We start from the raw sequence: 25,580 nt of genomic DNA, 5'->3' as shown, positions 1-25,580 counted from the left end.
CTGGGTGTGGGTACCTCTCTCACCAGCCATGGCTCCTCAGCAAAGGACTTCTGCGACTCACTGGGACTGGCACAATCTGTCAATTTCCCGACCCGGATCTCAGTCAACGGAACATCTTCTCTTCTGGACTTGGTTATGACTAACTTCCCTGAAAATGTCTGCTGCTCTTCTTCTGCTCCGATCGGATCATCTGATCATGTCCTTGTTAAAGTGGACATCTCTCTGACCATCCTCAGGGAGCCTACTCAGCGTCGACGAGTCTGGCATTTCACTCAGGCCAACTGGCACGGTCTTCAAGCAGCCATCAATCATCTGGACTGGTCTCCCATCTCTACCACCTCTGACATCAACTCATCCTGGGAATTCTTCCAAAGTAAATTGCTCTCTCTCATGCACAGATTTATCCCATCTCGTCTTCAGTTGTCCTACCCTTCCTCCCGTCCATGGTACACGGAATCTTGTGGTGAGGCTGTTGCCCAGAAACAACTTGCCTTCATCTCCTGGAAAGCAAATCCAACGGAAGGAAATCTCATTTCCTTTCACAAAGCCCGAAACAAGTGTGTGTCCACCCTCAGGAGAGCCAGGAAACAATATCTCTCCATTCTCAAGACCGAACTCTCTTATCTGTCTCCCTCTTCCAAATCCTGGTGGCGTCTGGTCAAATCCGTTTCTGGTGTTTGTTACCCCTCCATCCCCTCCCTTACCTCAAATGGCTACACAGCTGACTCCGCACGTGAAAAAGCTGAATGCCTCAACTCTGTGTTTGCCTCTAAATCTTGTGTCCCAAACCCATCCCTCTCTGTACCCACCATACCCAGTCGTACCCTGCTGCTCCTGGACCCCGTGTCCTTTCCTCCTGACAAGGTGGAAAAGTTTCTGTCAACCCTCGTCTCTGATTCTGCAACTGGACCCGACGGCATCAGCCCACGGGTCCTAAAATCCTGCTCTGCCGCTCTATCTCACCCTCTCTCTGTTCTCTTCATCCTCTCTTTTGCTCAAGGTCAACTGCCATCTGCTTGGAAATCAGCCAACATCACCGCTTTGCACAAAAAAGGTGCAAAAACAGATCCTAGCATCTACAGACCAATCAGCCTTCTCCCAATTATCAGCAAAGTCATGGAATCCATCATTGCTTCGGATATGAAATCTTTCCTCTTCTCCAATGGCTTGATCTCTGATCATCAATTTGGTTTCAGACCAGGTCACTCTACTCTGGACATGCTGCTTCTGCTGTCTCAACAATGGATGGAGGTCCTCAATGCCAAACAGGAAATTAGAGCTGTCTCCCTCGACATATCATGTGCCTTCGACACGGTCTGGCACCCCGCTCTGCTCACCAAACTCTCCTCCTTTGGTATCCATGGAAATCTCCACGCATGGCTGGCGGACTTCCTCTCTAGTCGTCATCAACGTGTGGCCCTGAATGGGTTTCTCTCATCTCCTCTTCCTGTTCAGGCTGGAGTTCCCCAAGGCAGTGTTCTGGGCCCCGTGCTTTTTCTGGTCTTCATCAATGATCTCTCTGACTCTCTCGAAAATCCTCTCTATCTCTTTGCTGATGACTCCACTCTCTGCCGCTCCATTCCTCTTCCCTCAGATCGGCAGTCTGCTGCCTCCTCACTCTCTGAAGACCTGGACAAAATCACAGACTGGTCAAACAAGTGGAACATGTCTTTCAATCCTGACAAATCTCACACTCTTACTATGTCTCTCCGAAAAGATCGACTGGACAACCCTCCCATCTACTTTCTCAACAATCCTCTCCAAGAAGTTCTGTCGCTCAAGATTTTGGGTCTCATTATCTGCCATGATCTTTCTTGGGAAAACCACATTTCCAAGCTGGCCTCCAAAGCCAGTCGCCGACTGGGCATCCTCCGTCGTGCGAAGTCCTTCCTCGGCACACCTGAGCTCCTCACCACATACAAGGCTTTCATCCGCAGCTCAATGGAATACTGTTCTCCCCTATGGGCCGGTGCTCCTGCCTCACACCTAGCTCGGCTTCACGCTGTTGAAACCAAAGCTTTCAGAATTATTCGAATCTCCCGCGATGAAGCTATCTCTGAGGGCCTTTCACTCACTCACCGCAGGCAGGTAGGTGGTCTTTCTGTCTTCTACCGACTCCGCTCCGGCCTTGCACCCCCAGCTCTCTCTGTGCTCTGTCCCCCAAATATTCCTACAGGTCGCACAAGATCTGCCAGCAACCCTCTGATGGTTAAACTGCCGAAATCTCGGCTCTCTGCTCACCTTCACTCTTTCATTCCTCTTTTCTCCCGCCTCTGGAACAAACTCCCTCACTCCCTTCAATCCCACTCCTCCCTCCAGGTCTTTAAAACAGCTGTTCACCACCATCTCTTATCTTCCCCCATCCAAAACCTTGATCTTTTCTACCCCTGCTAATTCACCCCAGATCCACCTTGTTTGAAATTCCAACTTCTTTCCTGGAAGTCCTGGCAGTGTCCATATGTTTTATACCTCTCCCACCGCCCCCTTCCCATGCCCCACCCCCCCCCCCAAAGCCCTCGCCCTCTCTCAGATCTCTCGATGTCTCCATGTCTCTCGGTCCCTGCTCTCAAATGTTGTGTTTGTGTCCTTCCCCCTCTCTCCCCATCTTGTCTACCGCTCCCGATGTTATATGTTTTATGTGTCGGTTTGTCTTTCTGTGTGATTAATGTTCGCTCTTTCACGAGCCTCGATCTTGTATACAAAAAAAAAAAAAAGACCACCAAGACCCAAAATACCCTTAAAGACCCAAAATACCCCGAAGACGTAAAACACCCCAAAGACCCAAAATACCCTTAAAGGCACTGAAGCTCCAAAACACCCTGAAGACCCAAATGGCACTGAAGACCCAAAAGACACCGAAATGGTCAAAGATGCCTATCACTCTGAAATGACGAGCGGTGAGGCACTGCTCAATGCAGTTTCCGGTGCTCCACTGCTAACCGCAGTATCAGTCAGCAAACGTGACTTTAGAAGCTTTTTTGGCAAGATGTCATCCCACCTCTTGGGAGAAAGGAAACAATGGATAAATACATCATTTACATGATTCATTAAAACAAATAAAGGAAAGGGAGGGATTTGATCAGGATTTCCAGCATCACTGCTCACCTCCACTCATTTGAGCCTCTTTTTACTCCTGTGGAACTTTTTAATTTTTACCTGTGGAACCAACTTCCACATCCTCTTCAATCTCATTCCTCCTTCGAGGTCTTCAAGATACCTATTCATCACCATCTCAAATCATTCCCAATCCAAAACCATGATCTTCTCCACCCCCGTTAACCTCCCAACCCCATCCCAATTCCTCCTTCCAAATTTCCATTTTTTCATACCTTGTGTATCCATATTGTCCACTTCTGCTGTTCCTTTTGCCCTGTTACATCCTGGTCTGTTGTTATGTTCTAGCTCCTCTACGAGCCTCCATATTGTATATATTAAAAAAAGGACTTGCTTTGGAAACAAATGATGAAATCTAAGATTCTGCCTTGTCACAGGTAGTGATTCTGCCTTGTCACAGGTAGTGATTCTGCCTTGTCACAGGTAGTGATTCTGCCTTGCCCAAGGACAGACACATTAATTAAGGGCTTTGTACAGTGACCTAAGATTTCCTTAGGTCGAGTTTGCTTTCTAAATTGACAAAGTGATCTTTGTGGAAGCAATTGTCCCAGGTATAGGATGGAATGAACCTGTGCCTCAAATAAAGCCAGCGTCTGTGAAAGAATTACAAAGAGGAATCAATATCAGGTGAAAAGGATATGATCGAAGAGTAATTGAGTGCAATAGCAGATTGAAGATCTTGTCAACCAATCAGACTCCTTGAAACTTGGGAACCATTCTGTTTACAGCCAACAAGATTGAAACCCCAAAAAGGACCGGATTCGAGGAGCCGAGTGAGACTGAAAAATAAGCTGGAAAGGATCAGCAGGGAAGTTGGACTTTTCCAGATTCAATAGACAATTGTGGAGATCCAAGGTGGAAGATTGACTGATCGACTCTGACCTGATACCTCATAACCCTTGGCAACAGTGTTGAACATTGATGTAACTCCGTCCCCTTTCCGATTCCTTTTATCACCATCCGTTAATCAAAAGCTTTCATCACAATCTTTTAATCAAGAACCATAAAAATTTTGCAGTGGTATTTTAAAAGGCGTCATTAAAAATTGATTTGCACATACATTAATTCGATTCCAAAGTAATTTACACATCACATTTGATTAATGAAATAACAGTTGTTGAACTTGCATCACATGTGGTACAATGTAAAGTTTAATAACGAGTTCGGAGATAGAATACGTTGGGGGCAACATGACACAACATACCCTCCTCCTACTTCCCTCTTGATTTGGGAAAAATGTCACCAACATAACTTTTTTCAACCATTGGCAACTAACATGCACCTGGTACCTTGTAAATTTTCATGGAGTGGACCGATGACATCATTGAGGTTTTTATACCACGGCGGCTCCATCATTGCACAACACACATTTGGGGAAATGGAAGGGAATATCTCCTCCCCCTCACCTTCACTTTAGCCCCAACTTACACAGAAAAGTCCTGTTGGTGAAATATATACAAACTATTTACTTTCCGTTATACTTTTTTGAGTATAACATGAAATTATAGGTCAAATCAAGGTCGATGGTGTTGTCTCCCAGGTTGCTCTCTCGTTAGGGAGTGGACGAAAATGAGTAAGACAATCATCATCATTAGGCACCAATCAGAAAGGACAATATTTCAGCAAGGCCTGAAACATTCACATCCATGTCATGCTCCATATTTCTCAAATTTTTACACATTAATACATACAGAAGTTTGGGCAATTAGAAATGATATTTATACACCTATAACATAATCATATTATTGGTATATATATATATAATATATATATATATATATATATATATATATATATATGTTGTTACGGTTTACGCACGACCCTCCTGCCCTTACCAAGGGGAGATTAAGCCGCTTGTTCTTTTTGGGTCGTCGCAACCGAGAGACTTGAATCGCCCCTCCCGGGCAGACGCAGGGTAGGGTTCCGGGACAATTCTCGCACACACCAAAATACCTGCACCACCGCGGAAGCGGGGATCAAGCTTCGCACGAGCCACGTGTAATCTGAGTACGTCCGAGCAGATGACGTACCACGTGGTCCATGCAGAACTCTGGTATTGGAACCCGATTCGAGCGGTTTTATTCATACCACGCTTAGTCAATAGATGGAAGGGACGAGACGGTCGAGTAAAAGGAAGAACACAGGTTTAATAATTATTTACACTATTATGTACAAGGATCGTTAGAAAGCAGAGACACAGAGCAGTCTTATACAGTCTTAATTTATTCCCAGACACGGGCCCACTCACACTCACAGGGGGAAATGAAGAAAGGATGATGTTCACGCGCTGAACGCGCCGACTTGGTCGTCCAGGAACGGCTTCACCCGGTGTGGCTCTCCCCGGTCACAGCACGTCACTCGATGAAGGCAAGCAGGCGGCGGGAGGGATCCTTGCAGCACGTCTCTTGAACAAAGGGCAGAGCAGGCAGGCGGGAAAATGTATGCGTCTCTCGCCAGGCTTGGCGGTTTCTCACAGCGCGATTAATTAACGGCGCGCTCTCACTCGCGTAAGTCAATAGAGGTTCTGCCTCAAGCTCAACCGAGCATTTAACTTGTAAGAGCGCCTTATAACTTGGTTCATGCGCATGCTCTCTCTCTCTTTGAACTCTCTCAACTCTTGAACCCTCTTTCTCTTCTCTTTGGTTCAGCGCACCTCCCTCAGAACTTGGTTCAGCTCACCTCTCCGCAGAACTGCGGTGGGGGCTTTTGCGCAACGGGTTATATTGCCAACCCCCTTAGCCCCCATTGAATGTTCTAACCACGCCTTTTGACGCAGTGCTAAGCTACTCCCTTCGAGCCCTGATTGGCGGCTCGTGCTTACCGTCGGCTTCTCCTCCGCCTTCCTTCGGTCTTGCCTCGACTCGTCAGGCCTGCCTCGTGTTAATTTGCGCCAAAACTCAAAGCATCGAGGCAGCATAAAGCATTGGAAGGACCTAACTCTCATTATTCTACTCAACGCAAAACTAACACAGGAAAAGGACTATGCTTACATTTACTAAGACATAAATGAACTATCGCGAGGCTACGTGTTGTAGTGTGCCTATATATATATATATATGCAGACTATATATATATGTGACTATATATATATATATATATATATATATGTATATATATATATATATATATATATATATATATATATATATATATATATATATATATATATACATACATACATACAGTGAATGGACACAATGAGGCTATTCAAAGAATTCAAGTGAGAAAAGAGGATTTTTGAAATGGAGTTTAGTAAAAGTGTGGTTTGGCAATGGATTTAAGATTTTGAGGGGCAGAAGTCTAAGAGACACCGAGACGCAATGTATAGGGCATTTGTGTGTGTGTGGTCGTGTGTTTGTGTGTGTTGTGTGCGTCTTTCCCTCGCGGCCCCCCTGTGCTGTCTTTCCCTCGTGGTCCCCCTGTGCTGTCTTTCCCTCGCGGTCCCCCCGTACTGTCTTTCCCTCGCGGTCCCCCTGTGCTGTCTTTCCCTCGCGGTCCCTCTGTGCTGTCTTTCCCTCGTGGTCCCCCTGTGCTGTCTTTCCCTCACGGTCCCCCTGTGCTGTCTTTCCCTCACGGTCCCCCTGTGCTGTCTTTCCCTCGTGGTCCCCCTGTGCTGTCTTTCCCTCGCGGTCCCCCTGTGCTGTCTTTCCCTCGCGGTCCCCCTGTGCTGTCTTTCCCTCGCGGTCCCCCTGTGCTGTCTTTCCCTCACGGTCCCCCTGTGCTGTCTTTCCCTCACGGTCCCCCTGTGCTGTCTTTCCCTCGCGGTCCCCCTGTACTGTCTTTCCCTCGCGGTCCCCCTGTGCTGTCTTTTCCTCGTGGTCCCCCTGTGCTGTCTTTCCCTCGCGGTCCCCCTGTGCTGTCTTTCCCTCATGGTCCCCCTGTGCTGTCTTTCCCTCGCGGTCCCCCTGTGCTGTCTTTCCCTCATGGTCCCCCTGTGCTGTCTTTCCCTCGTGGTCCCCCTGTGCTGTCTTTCCCTCACAGTCCCCCTGTGCTGTCTTTCCCTCGTGGTCCCCCTGTATTGTCTTTCCCTCGCGGTCCCCCTGTGCTGTCTTTCCCTCGTGGTCCCCCTGTGCTGTCTTTCCCTCGTGGTCCCCCTGTGCTGTCTTTCCCTCATGGTCCCCCTGTACTGTCTTTCCCTCGTGGTCCCCCTGTGCTGTCTTTCCCTCGCGGTCCCCCTGTGCTGTCTTTCCCTCGCGGTCCCCCTGTGCTGTCTTTCCCTCGCGGTCCCCCTGTGCTGTCTTTCCCTCGCGGTCCCCCTGTGCTGTCTTTCCCTCGCGGTCCCCCTGTGCTGTCTTTCCCTCGTGGTCCCCCTGTGCTGTCTTTCCCTCGCGGTTGTCAGCTCTTTCACGAGCCTCGATTCGGTATACAAAAAAAAAATAAAAAAATTTGCCCGAGAGACCATGATTCCATCTGCATTTCAGATGACTGAGGGGTAATTAGAGTTAAGAAACTGAGCTTGTAACATGTCAATGGGTACAACGAAGCAGTTCACTGTTAAAAAAGATCCAACTATGATAAAATTTACAAAATTGCTGGAAATATCCCCACAAGCAAGTAAACAAATAAATGAGAACAACAAAAACATAGGAAAATCAATATGTCCTACTACGACTACTACTACTTTTTAATCTTCTTCTTTAACAACCGCAATTATTTCCACGTTCTTGCGAGAGAGACTGGGAAGTGTTTATGAGACTCTTCTTTCAAGAACGGGCTTCCCAGGCCTGAGGTTTGACTGAAGGTGGCAGGGACTTTTTAATTGATCAGGATTCTGACAATAACTTGAAAAACATAATGGAATCTTTCAAGTCCAACAATTAATTTTCCTTCAGTTTAACATCCATCTGATGGACGGAGGTAGTTCACCTAACTTTGAGGTGTCTAGACTGCAATCGATTCCCCACCCAACTATAAACTATTGATTGCTTTGCAGGCCAGACATTGCTTCCTAAAGTGTGCTGTCCCTTGGATGGACATTTAAGATGGGGGACCCCTCTACCAGATTTTGATTGGTGGACATGAATGATCCCATCATTTCTGTAAACAAACAGTAGGTGAGCTATTGCTGGCACCCTGAAGAAAACAAATTTCAAATTCCTTACCTAGCCTACCTGGAACACTGTACAAGCGTTATATAATCAAGCACCTCCTCCTCCACCAGAAATAATATCTTTGGGTCAAACTTGTAATTGACTCCTGACCCAATATGCGTATGGCATGATAGCATATGATATGAGGTAAGGATATGATAAACAAAGAAAAAGAAAAGACATTTAAAAGGCCAGGCCAATCATTCTTTGGAGTGGACCGATGACTGACCTGCCGAATCATTCTTTGGAGTGGACCAATGACTGACCTGCCGAATCATTCTTTGGAATGGACCGATGACTGACCTGCCCAATCATTATTTGGAGTGGACCAATGACTGACCTGCCGAATCATTCTTTGGAGTGGACCAATGACTGACTTGCCCAATCATTATTTGGAGTGGACCGATGACTGACGTGCCCAATCATTCTTTGGAGTGGACCAATGACTGACCTGCCCAATCCTTATTTGGAGTGGACCAATGACTGACCTGCCCAATCCTTATTTGGAGTGGACCGATGACTGGCCAGGCCAATCATTCTTTGGAGTGGACCGATGACTGACCTGCCCAATCATTCTTTGGAGTGGACCGATGACTGACTTGCCCAATCATTCTTGCCTTAAAGAGGATGAACCATTATTGTAGAGGGACGAGTCAGAAAAATAAAAGAGAATGACATTTGCAGGTTGACGTTGGTCTCTCAAAGTGCTAAAAAGGACCACATGACAGAACCTGCGATCATTACCGGTTACGCCCTTCACGGTATTTAAACAGGTTTGTCGAAACCTTGACAGAAACTCGAGCAAACACAACAGTGAGTGCAAAAACGAAAGTGACAAAAATATTGTCGAAACAAAAAGAATGAATGATATAATAAAACGAGTAAAAACTCAATACCAAAAGAGAAAGGTCATTGGCACTGCAGCAAAAGATGCTCTACATTTGTTCTGATGTGTTGAAATAGTCCGTTGCATCCATCATGAAGAATTCCTCGAGTTGCCACTTGAGGGTGTCGAAGGTTGGCCGATTGTTCGGGTCGGAGTCCCAACACTTCATCATGTGGGAGTGCAGCAATTCAGGACAATCTTTCGGGATAGGCAGTCGGTATCCAATGTTTAGCTGCTGTATAACCTGCCCATTAGTCATACCTGTAGGATTGAAAAATGAATTGAAGAAAAGTATCACAAAGCATCATTTTAAGAAGATTAACTTAATGTCGCCTGCCCTAGAGATGATTATATATCAGCCAGTTATAAAATGCCAATTTGATTCATACAACTGCATGCAACAACAACAGGAATTTTACGGCCATTTTGCCTGCAAGAGCGGGGGTTGAATCACAACTGCATGAATAAGTAAATGTATTTTATTTGCCAGATGTATGATGATAAAGATTCCCCTTTATATGAACTTTTCTGGAGCATTACTTGGTTCCTCCTAAGAACACAAGGGTAGTCCAAAATGCACACAAGATTTTTTGAATGTCCCATATTTTCTATTGTTTGACATTTTCGACAAATTATGGAATGTCCCTTCTTGTCTTTTCTTTTCCACAAGGCACATACCATGTAAAAGGGCCTTTTCTATGCCCCTGGCAATTTGCCCAATAATGGCATGTTATATATATCGCTTTTGGCCCGATCTCTCAATGGTGAAGAATAACCTTTTAAAAATTAAATAATTCTCGTATCCGAATCCATATTCAGATCTTCACCAAAATGGAAATGATTCGGTGTTGTCAGACACCCAACCGGTCAACCAGGTTTCGTTCAAATCCATCCATAACTTTTTAGCCTGCTATACATCGTTTTTCGCCGTATCTCCCAATAGTGAAGAATTACCTAGAAAATCCTACCAGCCAGATTCGGATTTGAATCTTCACCAAAATTGAATCATTTCCTCCTTGTCACTTCTGCAACCTCTCCACCAAGTTTCGTCCAAATCTTTCCACAACTTCTTGAGATATCCTGCTATTTATCTTTTTTGGCCCTATCTCCCAATGGTGAAGAATCACTTTAAAAATTCTACTAGCAGGATCCGAATCTGGATCTTTACCAAAATCTAATCATTTCGTCCTTGTCACATACACTACTTCTCTGTCAAATTTCGTCTGAATCTGTCCACAACATTTTGAGGTATCTTGTTCACAGACAAACAGACAAAGAGACAGAGAGACAGACAGGGGTGAAAACATAACCTCCATCCGAGTCCTATGAAATTGAATTTCAGGAAAAATATGAATTTCAAGAAAGGCTTTTAAAATGATGATTTAGCAAGCAAATGGTAAAGAAGAATAATTCTTCATTACAAAGCCTCTGCTTGTGTATGTTTAAGTTCAACTTAAGTGGGGATTATAATCCATGTGGATTTAAAACTAGGAAGGATACCAGAAAGCATGATATCTCTAGGACAAGGCCATTCTGTTATATATGTATATATATGTATATATATATATACAGTCACGTGAAAAAGTAAGTACACCCCATGTAAAGTTTTGACTTTTTCAACATATTTCAACATACAGCTATTTGATCTTCATTTGAACAATATTGATAGATAAAGGTGATATAATATAACAAATATCATGAAACATTTACATTTTGTAGTCCATTGTATAATTTAAATAAACATAAATGCAAATTTCGCATGTGGAAAAAGTAAGTACACCCCTACATTTATCATTACTTCAAATACCTAAAATTAGAATCAGGTGCACCAGCTCAGGTGCAAATGATTAGAACATCGTTAGAGAGGATCTTGGAGGAACCTGACTTATTTAAACCTCAGACATTTAGTTTGGGTTGCGCTTTGTTGTTGAAGTGTGCAGCGTCACCATGCCTAGATCAAAAGAGCTTTCTGGGGCCTTCAGAAAGAAGGTTATAGATGCCGACGAGTCTGGGAAGGGATTTAAAAAGATCTCGAAACAATTTGAAATCAATCATTCGACTGTCCGGAAGATCATCTACAAGTGGAGAAGATTCAGACCAACTGCCAACTTGTTCAGGCCAGGCCGCCCCAGCAAGTTCAGCCCGAGAGCCGACTGCAAGATGCTGAAATAAGTCTCTAAGAAGCCCTGAATGTCATCACGGGACCTACAGGTAGCTTTTGCCACTGTTGATGTCAAAGTGCACAAGTCTACCATTAGAAAGAAGCTGCACAAATTTGATCTACATGGGAGGTGTGCCAGGAGGAAACCTTTGCTGTCCAGAAAGAACATCAGGGCAAGACTAAAGTTTGCCAATTAACACCGAGGCAAAGACCAGCACTTCTGGAACAACGTGCTCTGGACAGATGAGTCAAAGGTAGAGCAATTTGGCCACAGTACCAGAAGACATGTTTGGCGAAAACCAAAGACAGCATTTGACCACAAGAACCTGATACTGACTGTAAAGCATGGTGGTGGAAATATTATGGTTTGGGGCAGCTTTGCTGCATCAGGGCCTGGGCAGCTCACCATCATAGAATCCATGATGATTTCTTCATTGTACCAGACGGTGCTTGAGGATAATGTGAGGCCATCTGTCAGAAAGTTGAAGCTCAACCGAAGGTGGACCTTGCAACAAGACAATGGCCCTAAACATTCCAGTAAATCCACCAAGGAATGGCTGAAAAGAAAGAAATGGAGGGTTCTGGAATGGCCAAGTCAAAGCCCAGATCTAAATCCCATCGATAAGTTGTGGGCGGATTTGAAACGAGCTGTGCATGCAAGAAACCCCTCAAACATCGCACAGCTGAAAGAATTCTGCATGGAGGAGTGGGCAAAAATTTCTCCCAGTCGATGTCAGAGACTTTTAGACAGTTATAAGAAACGCCTACTTGAGGTTGTTTCTGCCAAAGGGGGCAATACCACCTATTGGAGCCAAGGGTGTACTTACTTTTTCCACATGCGAAATTTGCATTTATGTTTATTTAAATTATACAATGAACTACAAAATGTAAATGTTTCATGATATTTGTTATATTATATCACCTTTATCTATCAATATTGTTGAAATGAAGATCAAATAGCTGTATGTTGAAATATGTTGAAAAAGTCAAAACTTTACATGGGGTGTACTTGCTTTTTCACATGACTGTATACATATACATTTATATATATATATATATATATATTAAACAAGTACATTTTCACATAAGAGACGTCGACAGATTCCCACCTCTGTACGGAAGTGCTGCAAAAGTAAATATTTCATAGAGAAGAATCCCGAATGACCAAACGTCCGACTTGATGCTGTACAGGTTTGGTGGCTTGGCTGCCTCAGGTGAAGTCCAACGAACGGGAAACTTCCCCAAGTTGTTTTCTCGAAAAACATTTTCCTTGAACGACAGGAAAAGTAAAATGAAATGCGTCTTGTGAAACTTAATTTTATTAATCCTCTCATTTCAGAAGGTGGACAATATCAGGGGTTTTTAAGAAGGAAAGTGTGTGCTCATTTCATTGCAGATGGAGCTGCTTTCAATGCAAAACAATGAGTACCTTTACAGACAAGTCCTGTGTCTGATAAACGTAATCCTCCAAGAGTCTAAACACTGGTTCAGATGATTATTCTATAAATAAACTAGAACGGCACTCAGTAGAGAGCAAGTTGTACCTCCGCCTGGTTGGCAATATCACTCAATGTTGAAGAATCACTTAAAAAATTTATACTAGCCGGATCCGGATCGGGAGCTTCACCAAAATTGGATCGATTCTTCCTTGTTATACACACAACCTGTCCAACAAGTTTTGTCCAAATCCATCCATAACTTTTTGAGATATCCTGCTATGTGTCGTTTTTGGCCCTATCTCCCAATGGTGAAGAATCACTTAAAAAATTAAATAAGTCTCACATCCGAATCCATATTCACATCTTCACCAAAATCGAATCGCCCTTGTCAGACACCCAACATCTCCACCAAGTTTCGTCCAAATCCGTCTGTAACTTTTTGAGATATCCTGCTATGTGTCGTTTTTGGCCCTATCTCCCAATGGTGAAGAATCACTTAAAAAATTATACTAGCCGAATCCGGATCTTCACCAAAATCTAATCATTTCGGCCGTGTCACATGCCCTACATATCTGCCAAATTTCGTCCAAATCCGTCCACAACGTTTTGAGATATTCTGTTCATCAACGGACAGACAAATGAAAAATCACTCAGAGCGAGACTTGGCAAAACAGAACAAAGTGGAATGGCACTCAATATAGCATCCTTTTAACCTCAAAAATAGTTAGTGGTTGAATTCAGTTTGCCGATATGTATATCCTATTCAAATTTCAAGTGAATCGTATGAAAATTGAGGATTTTAGAAATTTGAAAAAAGTGATTGACCTTTGGCCTATGTTGACCTTTTAACCTAAGCTAATCTCAAAAATAGTTGGTGGTTGAATTCAGTTCGCCGATATGTAAATCGTCTTCAAATTTCAAGTCAATCGGATGAAAATTGAGGATTTTAGAAATTTGAAATGGTTGTTGACCTTTGGCCTATGTTGACCTTTTGGCCTATGCTGATCTCAAAAATAGTTGGTGGTTGAATTCAGTTTGCCGATATGTATATCCTATTCAAATTTCAAGTCAATCGGATGAAAATTGAGGATTTTAGAAATTTGAAAAAAGTGGTTGACCTTTGGCCTATGTTGACCTTTTGACCTAAGCTAATCTCAAAAATAGTTGGTGGTTGAATTCAGTTAGCCGATATGTAAATCGTCTTCAAATTTCAAGTCAATCGGATGAAAATTGAGGATTTTAGAAATTTGAAATGGTTGTTGACCTTTGGCCTATGTTGACCTTTTGGCCTATGCTGATCTCAAAAATAGTTGGTGGTTGAATTCAGTTTGCCGATATGTATATCCTATTCAAATTTCAAGTCAATCGGATGAAAATTGAGGATTTTAGAAATTTGAAAAAAGTGGTTGACCTTGGCCCTATGTTGACCTTTTGACCTTTTGACCCCAAAAATATATAGGATTTTGTCGGACCGCGAACTCTACCATTTATTAAAGTTTCGTGAAGATCGGTTTAAAATTGTGACCTGTTGGCAAGTATAAATGAACGGACACACAAACAAACACACACACACACAAACTGGAGTGAGCAACATACTTGCAAAAGGAAAGAAAATTTTTTTTGCCAAGTAACAAACAGACAGACAGACAGGGGTGAAAACATAACCTCCGTCCACCTTTGGTGGTGTAGGTAATAAAAGACACCCTTGAAAGTAGACTCAAATTTCTAATATCTCACCTGCAGAAGTCTAGCCAATCCAAAGTCAGCCACCTTGCATAATTTTGCATCCGACACCAAAATATTCCTTGCAGCAAGATCACGGTGAATGTAATTCTGACTTTCCAGATATGCCATTCCTGAGGCCACCTGCGATGCCATTTCCACCATCTGCGAGACCTGGAGAGATCTTCCTTCAGGCCCTGAAACCAAGAAGTCACAATCAGATCTGTATACTTTACAATCGTTATTATCTCCACGCTTTTTGAAAATATTAATGCGGGGGAAAAATTAATTGTAATTGGCATCGTCCGTCCATTTGTCCGTCTGTCACAGTAGCTCCTCCTAAACAGTTGTGCAGTAATTCGCCAACCTTGGTGGTAATGATCACAATATGGCATGAAGGTGTAAGAGCAGCATCACCTTTGGCCACATCCACTGGGGCAAGATTAGAAGGTCAAATACTAAAAATGGGTACGTTTTTAAACATTTCTAATGAAACTTTGTATACGCATTCAACATTGGGGGACACAAGGAATATGTAACGATTCTTTGGATTTGATCCTCGGTTCATGCCCCAGGGGGCGGAGACTTAGGATTACAGGGATCAAAACAGAGAATAAACTAGAATGGCACTCAGTAGAGAGCATACCTCCACCTGGTTGGCCATATCACTCAATGGTGAAGAATCACTTTAAAAATTATACTAGCCTGATCCGGATCCGGATCTTCACCAAAATCGAATTGATTCGTCCTTATCACACACCCAATCTCTCAACCAAGTTTGTCGAAATCCGTCCACAACTTTTTGAGATATGCTGCTATGTACCGTTTTCGGCCCCATCTTCCAATGGTGATGAATCACTAAAAAAATTCTAGTAGCCGGATCCGAATCCGGATTTTCACCAAAATCGGATAATTTGGTCATTGTCACATACGCCACATCTCTGCCAAATTTTGTCCGAATATGTCCACATCTTTTTGAGATATCTTGTTCACAAACAAACAAATAAACCGACAGACAGGGGTGAAAACATAACCTCCATCCACCTTTGGTGGCAAAGGTAACTAGATCTGTACTCGGTAGAGAGCATACCTCCGCCAGGCTGAACAGTTTACATTTTGTATCCCTCTGATTGGCCGGATCTGGATTGAGACCTGAGCCAAAATCGAATTGTGTTGTTTTTGTGGCCTAACCCACTCATCCACCTAGTTTTGTCATAATCCGTCCACAACTTTTTGAAATATCATGCCCCATATCGTTTAACGTCACCATCACTCAATGGTGAATAATCTATATATATAAAACACAGCTTGTGTGTGTGTGTGTGTGTGTGTGTGTGTGTGTGTGTGTGTGTGTGTGTATGTGTGTAATGTTACCGATAGACTCCTAAACGGAGAGGCTTACGTGCTTGATATTTGACATAGACATGGCCATTGAGCGTGGGACGAACATGGCCGAACTCAAAATATTTGACGATCCATATTTTTTATTCATATTTACCTCACCGCATTTCAGCGAAGTACCCGCTAATCTCAGCCGGTTCCAGAGCAGCTCGCTGATTCGCTCAGAGCGATCACGTGATGTTCCATTCCCGCCGCCAAACTGATTCGCTCAGAGCGATCACGTGATGTTCCATTCCGTCACACGTCACTTCACCTTTTATGCGATCGTGTTTTGTATCGATTTTGTGCGATATGAATTAAATGTCTTTGAAACAGCTGTGAAACGTCTTTCCACAACCCTTCCGTAACCGATTGGAGCAGTTTCTTGCCGCACAAAACGAGATCCGCGAGCGAGTTGGTCGAGTCGTGCTGACCAAGATGGCGACACAGCGGCTTCACTTTTCACGGAGTATGAGCGTTCTATATATTTTCAATTCAGTGCGCCCGTGATTTGTGGCATAGACATGACCATTGGGCCTTCACGGTGTAATTTGTGCGAGGCTTTTGTCCGAGTGAGCTTGAGTCGAGAGGGCGAATGTACGGGTTGGGAATGTACAGGTCTCCCTTCCCCCCGCCCGGCAACGCCGTACTGGAGGACGTCACAGGATCGGTGAGTCTCCAAAATCCGCTTCGTGCTGTTGCGAATATGTAGGACTATGTCCGATTGTTGTGCTGCTCTCCGACCATGAGAACTGCAACGTCATTGTTGACTGGCCATCCCCCTTCCCTCCCCCTTCTCCCCCTCCCCCCTCCGTCCCCCCTTCCCTTCCCCCTCCACCCTACCCCCTCCACCATACCCCTCCCCTTCTCCCCTCCCCTTCACCCCTACCCCTCCATTTTCCCCCTCCCCCTCCCTTTCCCCCTCCCCCTCCCTTTCCCCCTCCCCATCCCTTTCCCCCTCCCCCCTCCCTTCCCCCTCCCCCTCCCCCCTCCCTTCCCCCTCCCCCTCCCCCCTCCCCCTCCCTTCCCCCTCCACCCTACCCCCTCCCAATCTCCCCCTCCCCTCCCTTTTCACCCTCCCCTCCCCCACCCTTCTCCCCTCCCCCCCTCTTCTCCCCTCCCCCCCCGTTCCCCTCCCCCCCCGTTCCCCTCCCCCCTCCCCCTCCCCCCCTTCCCCTCCCCCCTCCCCCCCTTCCCCTCCCCCCCTCCCCCCTTTACATAAATGTTTACATAAATGTAAACAACAACATATTTACAATAAACAAGATTTATTTACACTATTTACTATGATTCCAGAAAAGAGGACACAGTGCAGCCTTAAAAACAGTCTTAATTTAATCCCCAGGACAAACGGGCCCATCTCACACACAGACACACTCACACGGAGCTTGCAGCTGCAGGATGATGTTCCGCGTCCAAGGATGGCACGGATCGTCGGCAATATGCAATACTGCGGTGGATTCAAAGCTGCGGTGGATTCAAAGCTGCAGTGGATTCAAAGCTCAGTGCGTGCAGCTCCCTCTGGCCTCCGGCTCGTCCCGGGCAGATGGTAAGTAGAGGGGCAGGAGCTCTCTGCGTGTCGTTTGGTGCACACGGGATATTACGGGGCGAACGGTAGGGTCTGGGATCTGGCGGTTGGCGGTTAACACTGGCGGCTATTTCCGCGTTCACCTCGCCTGGCTGAATACTGAATAGGCGATATTCGCCACCGGCGCATCTGGCTGCCTTTCCTTCGGCACGTACGTAATACTGAGATATAGCGCAATGCCTCCAAAGCAAGCGCTGCCAATCAGGCTCTTCCAAGTCCTCTCTCCTTGCGAGTTCTCTCGTGCAAATCAGTCCTCCTCGTTCTCTCTCGTGCTCTCTGTTCATTCTCTCAAGCCCTGGCAAGTCCTGACCGAGTCCTCTGTGCAAGTCCTGTTCAAGGGCTTTGTGCCAAGACTTTTATAGGCACGCCCCGCGAACCTTCTAGCACTTACCAGACGTGCCTTACCACACCCTGTCACGCCATGCCGTTGGAGCCCTGGTTGGCTGGTGGCCCTTACCGCCATCGCCTCTGATGCACTGGTTTGACGCCGCCCCACCTGGACCCCCGCGCTCCTCCCTCTTATGCCTACCTCGTGTTACTCGACTAGTGAGCGAGCAAAGGGCAGCAAACGCTGCTGGCAGCCAAAGCGTAATAAATGCTGCGGGTAACCAAAGCGTAACAAACTGAGGGGGTCAGCCAAATGGGGCGTGGGATCAATTATGCCCATTGCCCATGGAGGTGGACTTGGAGGGTGGCGCAAAATGAAAGGGTAACCTAAACTCATGTCTTTACACAACGCAGATATTACTAGGGGAAATGGCCTATTCTTACACATACTATGACATAACTAATACTACAAGGTGGCCTACGTGTTGCTCGTGGACTAACTATGGGGGCAACCCTTTAACCTTTAATGATCAATATGTGCCAATCTCAAAACCGTAGCAATATATATACATAATATATATATATATATATATATATATATATATATATATATATATATATATATATATATATATATATATACACACGTGCTGGAAGACTAGATGCCCTGTTAAATGTCCATCCGAGGGACGACACGCATTGATGTGTTGCCCTGCCTGCAGAACACCAGGGTGGCAGTTTATAGCTGGGTTGAGATTTGAACCCAGGCTATGTATGGCAGAAGTGAGTGTGCGGATTTCTAGGCCATACTGCCAGTCACTAGTTGAAGTATGCAGAACAATATATTCTAATGAATTGAACGATTGAGGTCCCCCTGATTCACCACCCTCCTCCTGGTCAGGTTTTTAAGGTTTCACATTAAGTGTGTGTTAAATTTGCCATACCCTCACCATTCTGCTTAATGTCCATCACCATAATACTGTCGCGTAACCGTGGTTAACACCACAGTTACGGATGACCGATTTGCGAGACTTTAACTCCCGAGGCGAACACTCAATGGCGGACTCAAGTTCAACACCAACGCGCGGAATGGCGGGCCGCAGCGAAGGCTCCGCAACCTTATCTATTAAAATCAAACACCCAGGAAAACTGCGTTCAGATATTATGTACAAAAAGTAATATAAGGGTTTATTAGGAAAAGTAAAGCCAGTGAAAAAGCCCGCCGGTAAATCTAATAACTCTAATAAACCTAAATCGGGACGTCCCCACACGACTGACAGCAAACACAAACGAGGGAGATTAATCACGAAAATAACACGTCCCGTCGTTCAAAATATACGCGGAGATCGGGCTTATCTGTCTTTGTCGTCTTGTATTGTTGGTGTCCAGCACCGCTCCTTCCGGCCCGATCGCACACCACGAGGCCCCTCGCTCCAAGCACCACGCGTCCGACGCAGGCCAGCGGCTCCACTTGACCAGGGACAGGAAGGACTCCTTTCAACTCCACTCGACTCGACGCGGGAGTGCTGGCAGCCAAGTGCCAACGAACTGCTCAGTGCCAACTGGGTGTGCTCTCGTGTGTCTCCTGCGACTCCCTACAACCCGAACTGCACTCGAACTGCGACTGGAATGGCGTGTCCTCTCCAACTCTCCACCACCGCTCAACTCTCTGGTGCCTGCCTGCGTCTCCCAGTGCCTGCCACGAACTCAACTCAACTCCTGAAATGGCGTCCGACCGTCGCCTATATTGGTGGCCGATGACGTCACATTGCGCACTCCTCAGCCAATCAAAGCCTCCCGCGACTCCTGACATCTCCCCCGTTACGCGACCCTGCGGTCCTGGCATAACACGTGCCGGCCAGGTTTGTAGGCCTTTGGAGGTGTACACGGTGGCGGCCAATCGTGGCGGTGTTTTTGACCTGGTTTCCTGTCAATTTATTACGAAGTCCTTGTCAGGGAAAGGGGATTATTTAATGTTGCGCTAAGGACCTAACTAATGTTTATGTGGTTTGCAGTGCCATAAAGGACAAAGGTTTGATTACTAGGTGATACTCACAGGGGCGTTACCTTTAATCCCTCACTATTTAACACTCGAATCTCCAGGTAGATCCACACTCATACATCTTACCCCGACAACCGCCTGAACATCAATAACTTATTACATGTAGAGTCCCTGTCACGACAGCCGAATACCTACCTATTCAGATCTACCTAGCTCTAGATGTTGCATTACCAAATTCATAACACAGCCCCCCCCCTGGAACCGTAGCTCCTGCAAGGTTCACCGCAGGGCTACCATTCCAGCCTTAACACTTACTGTCACACACTTAATTAACCTATGAAATAAATCAGGAAGGGCTGTGGGAAGTGAGTCGGACTACCTACCTACACTTCCTTAACATGCTGAACCCCTTAACCATCATGCAAGTATGTACATCTTCTTCGTTGTTCCTGTGGAGGGAGGAAACAACAACACACAACACTAACTTAACCACAAAACTTAACCATCTTTCCAAAACTCAAAACTCTAACCTTTGTACATACCCCGGTCTACAGACCGCGTCCCCCGGTGGATGCCACAAGACTCAACCTTACCTGCGGGGCCATCCCCAATGCATCCCCCTAAATTTCCTCGGGCCCTGTCCAGATGTTACAGGTGAGTGACACGGCTCGGTGGATTTCGCCCACATTCATGCTACACAGACCCCTTAACCACTCATTCTCATTCCATAGGTCATCAAGGCATTTCAAAAATCAATAAGGTTCTTCTTCAATACACCCCCCTGCAGGACCATGGCATTGATGTCATTCACGTGTGTGTGCATTCCTCAACTAGGCAGCGGGGAGGTACCGCACAAAAGATGGTGGGGGCGCATCAGGCTGTGGTGCCCGCAGTCCCAAAAACAAGTCAACCGACTTACAAATTCATTGCCCCCCCCCCCCCTTTACCTCTTGGCCCCGTGACAGCCCAACAGCCCCTTTCCGCCGTTACCTCGCCGGTGAGGGTCTCCACACACACCAGGCTCCTTTGCCTCCTGCTTTCACGCAGCAACACGGGTCACCGGGGGACTTCCTCACCCCGCGGCGCCCAACCAGACCCTCCACCGACGAGCTCCAATTTCCAGTTACCACCGGCTGCCAGGGGTAATTGCCGCAGAGGGGGGCCCGCAGGCATCGCTCCTCAGAGCTTGCTCTGTACCTGCGGACACACACACCTTCCCCACCCATGGTCCCCAAAACACACTTCCTCCCCCGCTGCCATTCAATTCTCCACACAACTCAGCACAATTCAGTACAATTCATAGATGGTGTAAAAGGTGTTACAAGGCTTGCCATGGCCTGCTACATGTGAAATTCCCCCAGTTCACATTTAAACCATCACATCTTCCCAAAAGCACATTTCCAAAAGCACAATTATCACCCCTCATTATCTCCAATAATCATCACTCACTCTCCAGGTTCCACTCTCACGACCACATCAAAACACCTAACCACAATACAAAAACATACGCCACCCACAAGACACTGTGGCTCCCATTCCATCCCCTCACCGGCCATGTCATCACTCACACCCGCCTCCCAACTCCAAATTACATGTCCCCAATTTCCCAAAGCAAATCCTGAAGCCTGGGACAGTACTCCTCAAAACACTCACCTCAAGTGCAGGTAGTTGCAGGTTGGTCAGGTTCAAGAGTGCCATCCACCACACCTAATTTCCCCCTCACCCTTCCAATCCACTCCGGAGCCTCCCGACCCATGTAGGAGCTCAATCTATCCCCGTGAACTATCTGTGGAAGGGCATGCGGGCCCATCTGAATTTTGAACACCACATCAGTCACCTGCCGAAGCACCACCCCAGGGCCCTTCCAAGGTGAAGTGAGTTTTGGGCACACCCCCTTCCTTCTCCGGGGCCAGTAGAGCCAAACAAGGTCTCCAGGAAGGAAACGAGGTGTGTGAGCCCGAGCGTCATACCGCGTTTTCATCTGCGAAGAAGCCAAGCCAATTTGCTTCCTCGCAAACTCATGAGCCTTTTCCATGCTCGCTTTCAAATTGGTTGCATAGCTCTCCACAGTTGGCTCACCCGGTTCCCCTGGTGACGGTCCCATCAACAAATCTGTGGGGACTCGCATCTCCCTACCGAACATCAACAAGGCGGGGGTGCACCGAGTGGTCGCATGCTGGGCGGTCCGGTATGCCATCAATATAAAGGGAAGGTGCTCGTCCCAATCCTGTTGGTTTTCAGATGTAAAGAGGGCCAATTGTGTCAACAGTGTCCGGTTGAACCTCTCTACCATCCCATCCGATTGAGGCCTCAGGGGAGTCGTCCGGGTCTTATGAATTTGGAGGAGCTCGCACACCGACCGCAGGAGGGCAGATTCAAAGTTCCGGCCCTGGTCAGTGTGTAGCTCCCTTGGGACGCCAAATCGGGAGAAGAATCCCTCAACTAGAACTTGAGCTACCAGCCGGGCTTCCTGGTTGGGCAATGGGTAGGCCTCTGGCCACTTGGTGAAGTAATCCATTGCCACCATAATGTACCGATTCCCTCGGCGGGTGGCTGGCAGGGGCCCCACCACATCTACTGCCACCCGCTCGAGCGGTGCCCCGACATTGTACACCTGGAGCGGGGCCTTGCGCGCCCGTGGGGGTCCCTTCTTACCGCGGCAGAGGTCGCAGGATCTCACCCAATTTTGAATGTCTCTGCCCGAATTCACCCAGTAGAACCTCTGTCGTAATTTGGACAAAGTCTTGGCCACGCCCAAATGTCCCATTGTCCTAGTCCCATGCACGTGCCCCATAACCACTTCCTTCAATTTGTTAGGTACAATTATCAACCAGGAAGCTACATCACCCATTGGTGTCACCCACTTTCTGAACAAATAGCCCTCTTTCAACCCCAACATCTGCCACTGTGCCCAATAGGCCTTTACCTGGGCTCCGTGTGGAGCAATCTCCTCCCAAGAGGGTCTTTTGTCCTCCTCTAGCCAATGAAAAAGGGGCCCCAAAACGGGATCCTCCCTTTGACTCTCTTGCCAATTCACATCGCCCAATTCCTGTGGGGGTTGTGGCAAAGTTCGCCTGGTCACTCTCGCTGCATATAGGCATGCATCAATTTGGCCCTGCCCAATTGGATCCTTGGCTTCTTGTCTATCACAAAATTTACACTGTGCCTCCCAACAGGGGCGCCGAGAGAGAGCGTCTGCATTGGCATGTGCTTTGCCAGGCCGATGTTGCACAGTGAAATTATACTGCTGCAGCCTCTCAAGCCACCTTGCAATTTGTCCCTCCGGCTCTTTGAACCGAAGGAGCCATTGCAAGGAGGCATGATCCACTCGGATCACAAACTCCCTCCCATAAAGGTAAGGGTGAAAGTGTCCAACTGCAGACAGCAAGGCCAATAGTTCTTTGCGGGTAACGCAATAATTTCGTTCGGGCCTCGAAAGTGCCCGACTGTAATACGCAATAGCCCTCTCGACTCCCTGTTGCATTTGTGACAACACAGCTCCCAATCCCTCCTGGCTCGCATCTGTGTCCAGGATGTAATTGCCATCATCCGTTGGGTATGCCAAAACTGGGGCCTCCACCAGACGTTGTTTTAAGTGACTGAATGCCTCGATGCAGCTCTCTGACCATACAAATTTGGCTCCTTTCTCTGTCAATTTGTGCAAAGGTCTTGCAATTTCCGCGAAATTTGCCACAAATCTCCTGTAGTACGAGCAGAGGCCCAAAAATCCTCGGACCTCCCTTACATTTTTAGGGGCGGGCCACTCTTGTACAGATTTTACCTTTCCTGGGTCAGTGGCCACGCCGCTCTCACTGATCACGTGACCCAGGTAAGTCACTTCCCTCCTGAAAATTTCACACTTGCTCGGATTTAATTTCAACCCGGCACCCCTTAATCTCCCAAATACGTCTGACAAATTCTCGACAGCCTGTTCAAATGTGGGAGCGTGGACCAATACATCATCCAAATAGACGAGGCAAGTCTGCCACGGTAAGCCAATTAAAACACGTTCCATCAGACGCTCAAACGTGGCAGGGGCATTGCACAATCCAAAGGGCATGACGACAAACTGCCAGAGACCCTTTCCTGTGGTGAACGCCGTTTTCTCCCTCGCCTCTTTATCCATTTCCACCTGCCAATAACCGCTCTTTAAATCCAACGTGGAGAACCACGTTGAGCCTGAAACGGCATCGAGGGTGTCATCGATCCTTGGCAGGGGATACGAGTCCTTGAGTGTCACATGATTGAGCTGGCGGTAGTCCACACAGAACCGAGTGGTCCCGTCCTTCTTCTTCACCAGCACAATGGGTGACACCCAAGGACTCACCGAGGGCTCGATAAATCCGGCTCTTTCCATTTTGCTCACCTGTTCCTCTGCCTCCTCCTTCTTAGCGAAAGGGAGCCGCCTCGGCGGTTGGCGAACAGGCCGAGCCTCGCCAGTGCTAATTTTGTGCCTGACGAGACTCGTACGTCCAACATCCTCGGGGGAGAGAGAAAAAACACCCAAGTTCTTACCAACCAAATTGTGCAACGTCTCTACCTGCTCCGATGTTAGGCCCTCTTCAGAGCGCGCCATCATGTCCCGCACTCCCTCTGACCAATCACATTTCCCCAAATTTTGCCCTCCTTCCGGCTGTACTGGCAAGCATGTGGATCCACCTCCTCCGGTGACCTCTACTACACTACTGCATTTGGCTACGATGGCTCCGCCCCTTATAGTGCGGGGGCTGTCGGACAAGTTGAGCAGCCTGACTGCCAGCATAGGCCCACGGGTGTCTATGAGGGTGCGACCCACCATTAATTCCTCCGTCCCCTGCGAGGACCACGACTCCACTAGCCCCAGCTGGCCAATGGGTTGAGCACCTGCTGCTAACTCTGCCATCACGACTCTCTCGGACCTGGGAGGCACGGTCACAGTGCGCGGCACCTCCAGCCACGTCCCCTGCACCTCCTCGTCATCCCCCAGTCCCATTAACTGCAGCCTCTCGGTGCCCAACCACATATGACCACGCCCAAGGTCTAATTGGCAGTCATGTTCCACCAGGAAACTCAGTCCCAACAGACACTGATCGCACACCCCCGCCACCCACACAACCACGCTGACCTCCAGGCCACCCAACCCCATCCTCACCACTCCGCGTCCCAATATTGGTGCCGTTGCCCCCGTAGCCAGTTGAAGGCTGTGTCCTTCTACCCTATCAATTTTGTCCCAGCCTCCAACACTCTGGTCTAGCACACCCGGATTGATAATGGTGTCACTGGCTCCAGTGTCCACCACAGCCTCACAAAATTCTCCCTCAATTTTGCATCTAACCCTTAGATTACCCGTGCCAATTTGTCCGCAATTCACTACTTCCACCAAAGGAGGGCGCTTCTCCACACACTTGCCAGCCGAGCATGGCCCCGTATGCTCGGCTCGTTCTAGTTTCCCGCACACTCTACCTCTATTGGCCCAGGCGGAGGTGGTGGTCCTCTGTCTGGCATCTGTGGACCTACTGGGGGCCCCCTCCTTTCTGGACTGCGAAGCCTGTCAGGAGGTGGGGGCCCATATGGTTGCCGACAATTCCTCTGACTGTGCCCTCTTCTCCCACATCTAAAACAAGTCCCCAAGAACGGACCCCTCTGGTAGCCAGGTGGAGCCCCCCTTTCTCCCGGCCCAGCCCGATAAAAATCAGGCCGTCCTGATGGCCAACCTGGACCACCCTGTCGTGACTCGCTCCCTGCAATTTGTCCCCCCATCAAATTTGTCAGCTGGCGGCTGATTCCCCTTAACATTCGCCCGATGTCATCCTCTGGCTTTTCCCGATCCCGCACCTCGGTCTGCCGTACCGTCACAGGTGCCCTCTCCGATGCGCGGTTCGACCTTCTCAA

The 25,580-nt window shown here is 47.3% G+C and overlaps 1 protein-coding gene across 1 annotated transcript in view; it reads right to left on the bottom strand.

The window, feature by feature from the left end:
• Positions 1-6,346: 6,346 nt before the first annotated feature.
• Positions 6,347-25,580, bottom strand: part of LOC137439126 (tyrosine-protein kinase Src42A-like) — a 66,744-nt gene continuing 47,510 nt past the window's right edge. The window contains exons 6-8 of the mRNA XM_068134838.2: positions 14,428-14,609; positions 12,361-12,520; positions 6,347-9,351 (exon numbers count right to left, since the gene is read on the bottom strand). Coding sequence (XP_067990939.2) covers positions 9,140-9,351; positions 12,361-12,520; positions 14,428-14,609 — 554 coding nt within the window. The 3' untranslated portion in view covers positions 6,347-9,139. The remainder of the gene's footprint in view (positions 9,352-12,360; positions 12,521-14,427; positions 14,610-25,580) is intronic.

The sequence above is a fragment of the Myxine glutinosa genome, chromosome 13 (assembly GCF_964187855.1).
Source record: "Myxine glutinosa chromosome 13, kmMyxGlut1.1, whole genome shotgun sequence".
Classification (NCBI taxonomy): domain Eukaryota; kingdom Metazoa; phylum Chordata; class Myxini; order Myxiniformes; family Myxinidae; genus Myxine; species Myxine glutinosa.
Note: the sequence above shows the minus strand (reverse complement) of the source record. Positions and strands in the feature narration are given on the sequence as shown.